This window comes from Bombus vancouverensis, chromosome 16, assembly GCF_051014615.1.
Source record: "Bombus vancouverensis nearcticus chromosome 16, iyBomVanc1_principal, whole genome shotgun sequence".
Taxonomy (NCBI): Eukaryota; Metazoa; Arthropoda; class Insecta; order Hymenoptera; family Apidae; genus Bombus; species Bombus vancouverensis.
This window is the reverse complement of record NC_134926.1, coordinates 7852313-7864686: the sequence shown is the minus strand read 5'-3', so window position 1 is coordinate 7864686 and position 12374 is coordinate 7852313. Positions and strand designations below refer to the sequence as shown.

At 36.6% G+C, this 12374-nt stretch overlaps 1 protein-coding gene across 3 annotated transcripts; it reads left to right on the top strand.

Annotated features, from left to right (window-relative positions):
- Nucleotides 1-2008: 2008 nt before the first annotated feature.
- Twi (twist) lies at nt 2009-11952 on the top strand. 3 transcript variants are annotated; one of them, XM_033342464.2, is made up of 3 exons: nt 2009-5283; nt 7313-7474; nt 7540-11952. In XM_033342464.2, exons 1-2 carry the CDS (start codon nt 4428-4430, stop codon nt 7447-7449), a joined length of 993 nt encoding a protein of 330 aa, XP_033198355.1. In that variant the 5' UTR covers nt 2009-4427; the 3' UTR covers nt 7450-7474; nt 7540-11952. The 3 variants fall into 3 exon arrangements, with proteins under 3 accessions (XP_033198355.1, XP_033198353.1, XP_033198357.1); XM_033342462.2 differs by having other exon boundaries at nt 7313-11952; XM_033342466.2 differs by having other exon boundaries at nt 2009-5327; nt 7313-11952.
- The last annotated feature ends 422 nt before the right edge of the window (nt 11953-12374 follow it).

The following is a 12374-nucleotide window of genomic DNA, read 5'->3' as shown; positions in this document are numbered from 1 at the left end:
AAATGGAAGATTTCCTCGATCAAGTTAATCTTTGATCAATCACCTGCAGCAATAAGCATGTTTAGAAATATTTTCCTTGATATTTTCAATAAAAATCCACTGCATTCGCCTTCGCATAATTCACCTTTTTAAACACTAACCATCACTTCGGAATAAGCTTCTTGGGATTCCCCGTCGTAACGGCTAGATGGTCGTAGACGCACCAGCGCCGTTTTATGACTATGATGGAGGACTTGTCGAAGATGCTCGCCTCTCGCCAGGTGCTAATAGTTTTGCTGGTGGCTGGATTCAACCTGGCATACCGAAGATCTTAATCACTGCAAACTGCAATAACTGTAAACAAGGTGACTCGTAAATTTCCACCAAATCGGATTTACAGCGACCGTGCGCCGCTTCCAAGGAATTAAGTTGAGTGACCCTTGTCTCTAATCAGGTACCATTAGAAACAGGTAGAAATAGCACGTAGCCGTTTATGTGAAAGAAGTTCCCTCTCTCCACGGAAATTTCTAGATCCTAAATCTAGATCATCTTGTGCCAGTATTGCCCAACTTTTTGGATATCCACTCCAATTTCTAACAGTTATATTACCTAAGATATTAACATAATTAAAAGGATATCAAGGACCTATCACAGTAAATACGTAATTGGAATGATATAAAACTTTTTTGCTTGTATTATTCGCTAATAATATAAAACGTCTTTGCTTACTGCAGCCTGATCTTGAAACCAGGAATTTTTAAATAATTTTTGAAGATGACACGTAATCTACTTTTTAAATGAAACTTGGTATTTTCAAACAATTTTATACATATATATACAGAAAAATATAACCGTCCTTCTTGAAGGGATAGGAAAAGATGAAGAAAACAAAGAAGAATATATATCAATTTGTTTTCTTGTTTCGACGAAGGCATGGGCAAGGAAGGAAGCCATAAAATGTAGTCGTTGGCAGAAAAAGGAGCCTCTGAAGACTCTTAACCTGCAGCGGTGCACGACGAGGCACACATTCGCATGTACACCGATTAAATGCGCCCCAGTACGCGCAATTAAGCCCGCGTTAATATCGTGAAACGGTGCGTGCGGCAGGAACGCGCACGCACGTGTACAACCCCTTGTGTGCTGCGTAGATGAGCTCTCCTCCTGGAGACCCTGAATAACGATGCTCGTTTAATTTCGTCTCCTACAAATTTTTGAAGTATCTTTTACTACATTGCGAAACGTGTATTCTCATTTCTAACTTATAAAAAAAGCTTCTAAGGAGAAGAAATAATAAAAATACCTTAATGTCTTATGATGTTATGTGACTCAAATTCATATTAATTTCTTCTCCTGCCTCCAAATATTTAAAATATATTTTAATCCTTTTGTTTCATTATAGATGGCAAAAATTCAAGTTCTAGATTAATCTTCTTTAACTTTCTGAAGTTAGGAACGTTTTAAACAATCTAATATTACTAAGCCATTATCTCGTGATTTCTATATACATCTTCAGATTGATCTCCTTTTGCCAATATAATCGACAGTCGTGTCTCTTTATAGCGATAATGAAACTTTACAATGTTTTATATAACACGCATAATAGGTGTGTACATAAATATTTTCTATGATAAGTCGAGTCCTTGTAATAATTCATACTTTCACGAGGCACTGTATGTATAAGCGTAGAAGTGTCAAAAAATCAGGTCGATTCGTGGCCAAACCCCTCGAGGTTTTCAGCTGCAAGGGAAGGCTAGAGGGGTCAGGAAAACGCCGCGAGTTATTCGACTTTGATCAGCAACGAGTATTATTTTGGTGTTTGGCCGCGTTATTTATCGGCCTCTTTATTGGCGATCTGATTTTCAGTTGGCCACGAGCCAGGATCCGGGATTTTCTGCTTGGTCGTTTCGCTTCCCAGAAGTGAACGGGAGAGACGATGAAGCCGCGCTAATGTCTTCACTTTCGATAAACGTGTTCCGACGTTGACGACAAACCCAGACGCTTGCTCTGAGACTTCCTCAAACGTTCGAAAGTCTCTCTATAGATTGCTACCTTGGTTTAACACCTATTAATGACGACATGGAAGTATTTTAATGTAATAATGCTTACTCTTTGAGGTTATGTTCTTGCAAGATCAGAATGAGATGAGAATTCCACTTTGAAATGAGAATTTTTGTTATTAGTTGTGAAAGATTGTAATGAAGGAAGAAATTGATAATAAACCTAGAAATTAAGTCTACAGAGCCAAGAATGCGTACGTTTCACTGAAAATGGATCTTCGTGTACTTTTCATTGTAATACGTGTAACGATTTATGGGAAAATTGTATTCCATTTCTCATTCCTGTTGATGCCAGATCTTATTCATCGCTATATGTAAATCCAAACTGTAAACAGATGAATAACATATTAGAGAAAACAAAACTTTCGAACTTAGAAGAACATTACATGAACTGATTGTTACAGAGACTTAGATTGATATTTAAATTAAAAATAACAAAAAGACTATATACTTTAGTTATATGTAAAACATTAACCGAAGCAACGTACAACGAGAAATATACGAATCATAGAAGAAATTTAGCGCAGTAAAAGTTTGGAATTAGCGTAAGCAGATTTTCCTGATTAATCTAGAGATTCGTTTGGCTTAGTCGCCACCCCCACAACTAAATTTTACACAGGCGTGGCTGGACGGGGAATGGTAAATCACGGCACCGGGTAGGAAAACCGTGGAACCCGTGGAAGCTCGAAACGCGGAATTTATAGACACCTTCAAAAGAGCTTTCGTCCGTCACAACAAACACGTCTCGGCAATCCAGCCTGGTCATCCATCACCCAACCTCGCCACGCTGGAGTTGTGCTCTTCCACGCGTGATTTTCAATCGTTCCACGCCTGATGCATTAATTTCAATCCGCGAAAACACACCAATCTCAGCCTACCCTCGATTAAAACGTCTGCGAACCTAGGCGCCGATACTTGATGCCTCGAGTTACACCATTGTTGCTTGAGAAGATTTATGGTGCTTGGTTTATCCATGTATGCAAGTGGTAGAGCACGGAGGAGTATATGTTCAGGCAGCTTCCAGGATAAAACCAATATAAAAAGATGTATGAAACGGATTAGTAGAGGTACATTGATATTTTAGGGGTGCTTTATAATTAGACTGATCAGGATAATTAAACCTAATAAGGATTACGCAGAGAAATAATAAAAGAAGCAAATTGGGAGAATATAATTGTAAAAGATACTGAACTATGGACGCTAAAATTGAAAATAGATGAGATGAATTAGTAGAGATGAGTCGGTATTGTATGATAGTTCATTATCATCTAGTTATGATTAAATGGGCATCAATAAATGATTTATGTATGGCGTTAAAAAAAAAGGGATCTGAAGAAAGATTCATACTCGAAGAAAGGAACGCTATCACAATGATAAGTAAACGAAAGGAAGCCGAGGAATCGCACGTTTTCGCGCCAAGTGAATGCAAAGTTTCGCACATCGGAGCGTGTTCCTGGCTATCCCCCGCTTTATTCTCACTGGCTCCTCACGATATAAATATTCAACATGGGTCGTCCCTCGAGCCTTCTATCCTTCTCCATCATATCTCCCTTTCCACTCCTTCTCCCTACTCACAGCCTACCATCTCCCTCGCACACATCATCCAGCCAACTTGTACTCTCTCTTTCTAGCCTCTCCACTCTTGCAGATCAAGATCACCGAGGCAACACAGAGAGATCATCAATCATTCCGCATAAAACTTTATAAAATCTCCATCAACAAGATCTGAAAACCAAATACTCAGATGAAACAAACCTTTAAGTAGCATATCTCACAAATACAAAACTATACTCTCATGCACTCGAATCTCTTCTTTATACAAGAAGCGAAGAGACTTCGTTACAAAAAAAAAAAGAGATAAATCAGGGGAACTAAATGGGAAAAAAATATAAATCGTCTGAAAGTGTCCAAATTCCACTTTCACCCATCTCATCTCTCCCCTCCCGGGTCTGTCTACCTCTTTGATAATGGCTACAACTTTGTAGATGCCCGATCGCGTTCTCCAACCTCCCAAACGCCCTTTCAGTGCATCTTTTTCTTTCCAACAGAGGAATCTCGTGGGTGGGGACTGATGGACGCGACGGATAAAAGAAACCGTCCCAGAACGAGGGAGGGATTAGGTTAGGAAGACAGAGGGGCCAGGTAGGGGAGCAGTACGCGGTGAAGGGTAGGGGTACGGTTCTATAGCCGGAGGCGGGGTTCCTGGTTGACATGAAGAGGCAGTCCGAGGGCCGGTTCCTTCAGACGACTCTGAACTTTGGAGCAGAGACGTATGTTTATTGGTAACCTTAGCCACCAGTCGTTCCACCCCGTGTACCGTTATATAGCATCCTTTACAGTGTATCCAACAGTGGTGATTAGTTGAAAATAGCTGCAAAGTGGATTTCAAATATGCAACCAGTGAGTCTTCAGGCGCAGAGGATCCAAGGACTCTATCTACTAGATAACAACGACAGTTCTGGTATTCCACATAGCGCTGACAGCTCTGCTAGCAATTCTCCTCATCATTACGAGAGATTTTCACCTTCAAAACATTTGATGGATCTCAGTAGCCCTCCGGAACACAGAGATGACGAGGAGCTTGGATATCAAGCCCATCATCACCTTCATCATCACCACCATCAAGTGGTCTATCAAGAACCTACTTACTTGATGTATGAAAACTCTGACGAGAAAAGGTACCAGGAGCAGCATCCTAATGGCAAGATCTTGAGAGAGCTTCAGACCGATTATGACAGGCGTCCCCATGATAATTCCCCAGGATTCTTATCAGACCATAGCAGAGATCATGAACAAAGTCTTTATTTGACACCATCACCACAGATGTACTCCTCCGGAGGTGAAGAGATGGCACCTAGACAAGCACAACAGGGCTACCATCACATGGAGGCGATTGAATATAAGCCTGATATAGAGCAGAGGTGCAAGCAAGCAGAGAAGAAAACTTATGGAAGAAAAAGAAAATCTTGCAGTAGTGAAAACAGTGCTGTCTTGACGAAGAATATTAGAAGAAAGAGTGGAACTTCTGAAGAAATACACATTCAGAGAGTGATGGCAAATGTGAGGGAGAGACAGAGGACTCAGAGTTTGAACGAGGCGTTTGCTGCGCTCAGAAAAATCATACCCACGTTGCCCAGTGACAAGTTAAGCAAGATTCAAACGCTAAAACTGGCCACTAGGTATATCGACTTCCTGTTCCAGGTGTTGCACTGCAACACGGAAAACACCGATGGCGGCGAGGATGGTGGTGAGTCTTCTGGTGGAGTTTTAGTTCGCATTCCTTCAATTTATGTATGTATTTTGAAAGCAATTTGAAGTATGTAATCAGTATCGCTTTGTTCTTTTTATTCCAAACTCTTTGATTCTAACATTGAAACTCAGATATTGAAATAAGTAAAATCTTAGAATCTTCGGAGCTGAAATCTTAATAATCTGGCCCAATATAAAGAATTTGTTTTTGAAATAAATTAAACAATTGAAAGTTAACAAATTACTAAGAATATAGTAATATGACAATTTGATAATAAATCGAATTTTGCAATTTTTAATATTCTTTCAAACATATTCAATTTTTATGTGAAAATAAATATTGGCTCGTTTCTTCTACTTGAGCGCTTCAGTTCCGATACAAAAACATTGTTATCAAGATGAATGGTGTATTGCACATCTCTAAACATATCGGAATATCGAAGTAGCAATGCTTGATAGCAAGTAGCAAAGTCTCCGTCGGTACCTTTCTTCAGCCAAGAGCACATGTTTATAGAAACTAGCTCGCGTTTGTTTAAAGTAGTCCCGTAATTAAACAGACCCCCATGAAGAAGTGGTCCTCCGATTCGAATGTCAGAAACCATGTTAAGTAGCTGTGTCATTCCTGGAGCTAGTCCTTCAGGTAAACATCTTTCCTCACTCGACTCGGTTTGTCGTCAGCTAAACAATGTTTATAAATTGATAGGTGAGCAAACAGGGGATCTAACGTTTCTACGAAGCTTCTGGAAGCTGCATTTGTTTACATGAAATAATTTATCTCTTCTTCTTTGTTCAGGTTGCTTAGTTTCCTAATTCATGTTTAGCACGTTTGCTGGATCTTTCGTATTATCTTGGATAAAGATGAGAATTGAGAATATTTGTGATAGAACATAGAAGAAACTATCATGACATGGTTTCTAAGGATAAATTAAGCTTCTGCCGTTGTTCAGTTAATGGAAATTGAGAGATCTGCGATGGAACCTAAAAAAAGTTTTATAGTAAATTAGATCATTCTTAGAATAGCTTATTAAAAATGAATGTTTAAGGTTTTCAAAGATAGATAAACCTCTTATTATTCAAGCTGACTGATCTCTTATCCTAATTTCAACATTAATTTATACATCCATAGTCTTCTTAAACAAAGATGAAAATAAAGTTGCCAATTTTTTGGTATCTCTCTCCAGCTTAAAATCAAAGTCTTTATGAGATTTATGATGGTTTCTCGGAGCAAAAACAGCTTCTGTCGATATCGTAGCAAGGGGGGAACGTGTCTTCGTTAGTTTTTTTGCATCCCAGTATCTTAGCCATGATTGACAGAGTACAAGGCGACCTAGTGCAAACCAAATGGCGACGATATACCATAACTTCAGGTGACTAAAGATATCGAGACACGCTAACTGTCCCGAACACGACGATTGGTCCGTTTTCAGCGCTGCAACCGCGAATACCGCTCTTCCATGTTTCTTTTTCACTTTGCTTAACTGATATCCCATGACGTTTCTCCCTTCGTCTCGACGTGCATTCTTTTTACTTGCTTGCGCCGGAACATGGATCCTTCAGCTCTCATTCTTTTACTTTTCATCCCAATGTATAGAGGCAAGCTTTGAAATTTTTAGTATTTCCTGTTACAATATTTGGAGTTTCAATAACATCGAGAATTCTTCTTGGGACTGTAAGCTTCTAGGATATTGAAATTTGATATTACAAGCTTTGGAATTTCAATTTTCATTATTCTCAACTATGCGATTTTTAACTTTCACAATTGTAAGTTTTAAGATACCAAACATTTACAATTTTTACCTTTGAAATTCTAAGCTTTTACAATTCTGAGCTTTGGGCTTCCAAATTTTTGCAATCCTAGGCTTTAGGATTCTAAACTTTTCTAACAATTCTAAATTTTGCCATTCTTATCCTCGCGATTGCGACATTTCTCGTTCCAATACTCGGAATTTCATTCCTTACAGTATACACCGGTCCAAGGATGAAGTCCAGAGGGAATTAATCAAGCTCGATTTCCTGTCTTCTTCCAGGCGAAAGAAATCCAAGAAGCGCTGTCCTAGCTGCCAGAGAAATAACTTCGTCGTCGTGCAGTTACATGGCCCACGAGAAACTCTCATACGCTTTTAGCGTTTGGAGAATGGAAGACGACTGGAATTCTAATCTCTAGAGAAGTCTGTGTCACGCTCAACAAGGTAAAAGTTACTTAAAACCCTTAATCAACGCTTGGACACTGTGTAAATACTTCCATAAACCTCAGGACACAGAGCTTCGAGAAGGCTCGACGATTATTTAATCCCCATGCCGTACAATTTCCACGAAGTTCAAATAGCGTGTGGTAAACAACACAACAACGTTCGAAATTGTGTAAATCGTACAGTCGCCTCTGATATGTAAATGCATGTGTAAGATACAATTAATTTTCATTTGCAAGATGTTTGATAAGTAGTTACTACCGATTGAGCATTGAACAGGAAAGATTTATTATCTTGAAATAAATAATAAATCAATAACATCGATGTACTACGTCTCTCATACGTGTTATTTATGCTTGGCCTGATCGACGTAACACGTCTCTCGCACGTGTTGTTTATGTTTAGCCCAATCAACATACCACGTCTCTCGCACGATATTGTAGGTTAAGCAGTATAACATATTATCACAAAAAGGTGGAAATCACGCAAGTTCATTATAAAGTCGAGCGTGGATTTCTTATTTTCGCTGGCACGAAAATAACGAAATTACGACTGATCGGAAGAAGATAATATAAACTGACGGTTTGAAATTGTTTGTACACTGTGAATACTTGTATCTATAGGAAATTTGAATATGCAAAAATATACAGGATGCACATACCGTGCAAGAATATATAGAACATCCATAGCAAAAGAAGCATTTGTCATATTTAGTTTCTACATCTTTGGTTGTATCTATACAAATTTGAATTGTCGCGACCATCCAATCTAGTCTACCGATTAGCATCTTTCAGATCAAAAATTGAATTTTCCACTTCTCATATTACTATTAAATGATATATACTATATTCTGAAGCAATCTATATGGAAAAACCAAAGATTTGATGGTGAAGAGATGCTGTCACACTTGCTGACCGTTGTACATAAATAATTAACAGCAATTATTCGTAGTGGAGGGCCAGTGACGTGCTTTATTGACCGCTCTTTGAAATATAATCGCGACAGTCGACTTTACGCCGCTATAGATCAACGGTTAGGTCTATACGATATAATGTAAGCCAATAATTTACGCCTCCACGTCGCTCTATTAACAGTGGAGTGGCTTTGGCCGGCTAGCCAATTCCTCCGCAATTTCTGTACCGTGTGAAAGCGTATGGAGCATCTTATTAACTGATCTCTTCTCGCTTCCGTCAATGTGATGAGGTATCGTCCAAAATCATCATGTTGGTTACGTCGGTGATCTTGGAATTTGGTTAAGGAGATTTATTAATTTTAACGAATCTAAATGACGAAAATGATGAAACATGGTTCACAATGATCTTATAGTTACGTTAGTACCCTCGGTTAGTTAATTGGTGCTTTTGATATCTGTAATTTCATAGTAAAAGTAAGTCATTTATAAATTTTGATGAATCCAATTATTAGAAATATTTAATTAATTTGCAAGTTTGAATATTTAAGGATTTGATAATTTCCATAATAATTTTTTATTTTTCTATGTATTACTGTGATAAATGAATTTATCAAAAAAGATATAGTTAAAGTGGATACTTTTTTAAGATGTTTGCCTGCAAACATTAGGAAGAGGGCTCCTACGTACAATGAAGTCATTCAATGGCCGATTATTGCCCAGATTCCCGAAACGATTTTCTCTTGCTACTTTCATTACCTCTCGAAACGCTGGCCAGTCCATTAGGGTGAATTTATGGTTCTGGAGGCTTCTGCTTCTAAATGAAAAGTCAGCTAGGTCCCGTGTTCTGCAATTGTCAACTAGAGAAACAGAATTTCTATTCAAGTTTCTATTCAAAGAAATATTGCCGATTTTTTTTTAATTTCTACTACAACTTTTAGTAATTTGTACAAATTCATACCAATGTAAATTTCTACAATACAATAGTCCCATCAACAATAAGGAGAACACTTGTTGCATTTATAATGCATTTTCCTAACTTTTTAATTTTAACACAGAGTTTCTACCAATTCGTATAAATAATTTTTCAATTGCAAATTTCATTAAAATTATACGTACATCAGAATAATTTCAAAATGATACAGCAAGCACCAGCAGGGATTCCCTGAACTCGTCCGATTTTCCTTTCCCAGATTCACGATAGACAGTAGCGTCATTGCTACAATTTTACGAGTTTTTTTTACGAGCCTCGATGATCGTGGCAGGCTAACGTCTCGACGTTGTGGAAACAAGCTCTAACTGCTCCGACGGGTAGATGAAACTTAAACAAAACAACCGGCAGAGAAGCATTAACGAGCATTTTGGCGCCGATAGGTCGGTCAGAATCTCATACATATTTCTTCTTCTTTTTCTTCATCATTCTCTTTTATTCCAAAGAAGAGAACAATTTTTGACCAGATATGTATCATACAGTTAGAATGGAAGTTCTGTTAGAGCTTTGTTTCTGAGTTTCTACGTGAAACGTTTCGAAAGCAAACAGTTATTTTAAACCAAGAAGGCAAGAAGGAAAAGTTAAGCCCGCGTTTGACTTGGTTAACGAAGACACGCTACGTTAAATCCGCCAGCGTCTTTATTGCCGCACTGAATCTTCGTGAAAAAAAGCCTGCCTCCAAACGAGGTGCCATCAGTGTCCCCCTTGAGAAGCTGTCAGAATGCTATTCTCCTTTCTCCGTTCCTTCTTTTTTCCTCGTTGAAAGACCATACCAGTTTTGGAAGATGTTTCATGCAAAAATACTTTTTTTTTTTTTTAAGATTTTTCTTAAAGATTCTTACTTTCTTTATTCCGTATAATTATATCTCTTCAAATTTCTGTTAAGAATTTGAATTATCGGTATTATTGGTTATTAAAGAATTGAAATGAGATGACAAGTATAATATCACAAAATTTCAAGATCCATATTTGATAGTGAAGAATATAGTATATCTTTCTCTTTGTAAGAAAGTGCAGATGTAAGTGATCCAGAATCCAAGCATAACATTTTATTTTATTCGCAATTAATCAAGAAATTAGCTTTTCTTCGCTATTCAAAAAAATCTTCCTTTTCTAGTCTTCAAAGATTCTACTAAAAAGATTTAGTACCTGTGCATTCCTTTTCGTTATTTATCAGTAATAAAATTAGTCACCAAAGTCATCCGAGCACAATTCTCTCATTTCTTCTGGGCTCGATACTCAATATCTAAAAAATGATAGATTATTAAGTGGAATTTTCGACAGCGGGTGCAACAACGTACTTTTCAATTAATTCGTTTGTTAGTTCAACTGAAGTCAACTTTTCATAAATATTGAATGTTATATCCTGTGTTCATCCAGGCCTGCACAATGTTAATACCTTAGATCTGATTTTCTCAATTTAAAACAATATGCATCACGCAAATATGTACAATTGCAAATCATCGGTGATTGTGTCAGATTTTTATACTGTTATTTAGTTTTCAAGTGGGCTAAATGATAGAACCAAAGATGGATTTCATATACGTAGTTAAAGTAAGTGGCATTAGGCTACTCAATAACTTCTAATCTCATAAGAGCTACGAGAATTTTGAAAATAAAATTATTTTACACATATATGTAAAGTAATCTCGAGTAAGTTTGTTTGCAAAATCTATAATTATGTAAGGACTTTTGTTGTATTGTAAATTATTAAAAACTAACATTGATCATTTAGTAATAAGAAGGCACTAATTTACAATGTAAAGCTCGAGATTGCTAATGTTTTCCACGTCTGTATAAAATTCTTCACATAAATTGTACCTTCTATGATAGTAAGCTCCTTAATTATAAGCTTTCAAGAACATCTCGAGTGCCTTGAACATACAGCTAAATCTACCAAAAATCCTGTACATACTAGATTATGTAGACTTCCAAATTGTACATTCTCAACCAACGAGACAGTAATATTTATAAAATGCATGTATATTTTCTTACAAGTTCACTCTTAACTTCACTATCACAAGTGGCAGGAAGTCGCAATAATTTATTCCTCATCGAATTATCGCCAAATAATATTGTAAATACTGTAAATATTCGAAACTTATTAAATATTAGAATTTTTTTCTAACTTAGATTGAAGAAAAAATTCCTACGAAAAATTTCTTCTCATACATATATATAATATATTTATATTATCAGAATAGAAATTATAAATTAAAATCCTCGGTGGAGACCCCTCAGTTTAAGTCAGATAAAAACTTTCTTCCAAGTTTAACATTCTCTTTAAAATTATTCTAGATTTGTTGACTTATTCCGATTGGCCTTTTTAATTATACAAATAGCTACACTCCACTGGGATATTTATATAATTCTCGATATATTTTTATTAAGAATTAATATAACTTTACAAAAAAGTTTCCTATGACATGTGAACACTTGGATTTCCATTCCTTAAAACGATGCCAAAGTGCATTTTTTAATACTATCTATCAGCGTGCACTTGCACGACTTTCTAATGTACAGTATTTTTATATCTATTGCGAGAATTGCAATAAAATTGACTATTAAGTATATAAATCTCTCTTGTACCTTGATAATCCTTTCCCCTATTTTTCTCAATTTACAAATTTAATATATCAATGAAAAATGAGAAGAATAATTTCTTTAATTACAGAGTATTTCTCAAATACTTCATTCCATATACTAGTATATATCAAATATTTAAACATTATATTAATTATTATACTACAAACTGTACACACATACTATGAAAAATATTTATGTTAAGACATTGACCAAGAAGAGCATTGTGATTCCAAACTTACAACTCTAAATTTTGGGATTCTACACTTTTGCAATTCAAATCACCGATAATCGGAAGAATCTTAGAAATTCGCCAGATAATTCCAAGTATTTACAGAAATACTCCAAGTATTAAAATTTGACATATGCTTTCACGCTCAGTACCCACATCAGAGTTCCAACAACGCCGGAAGTTC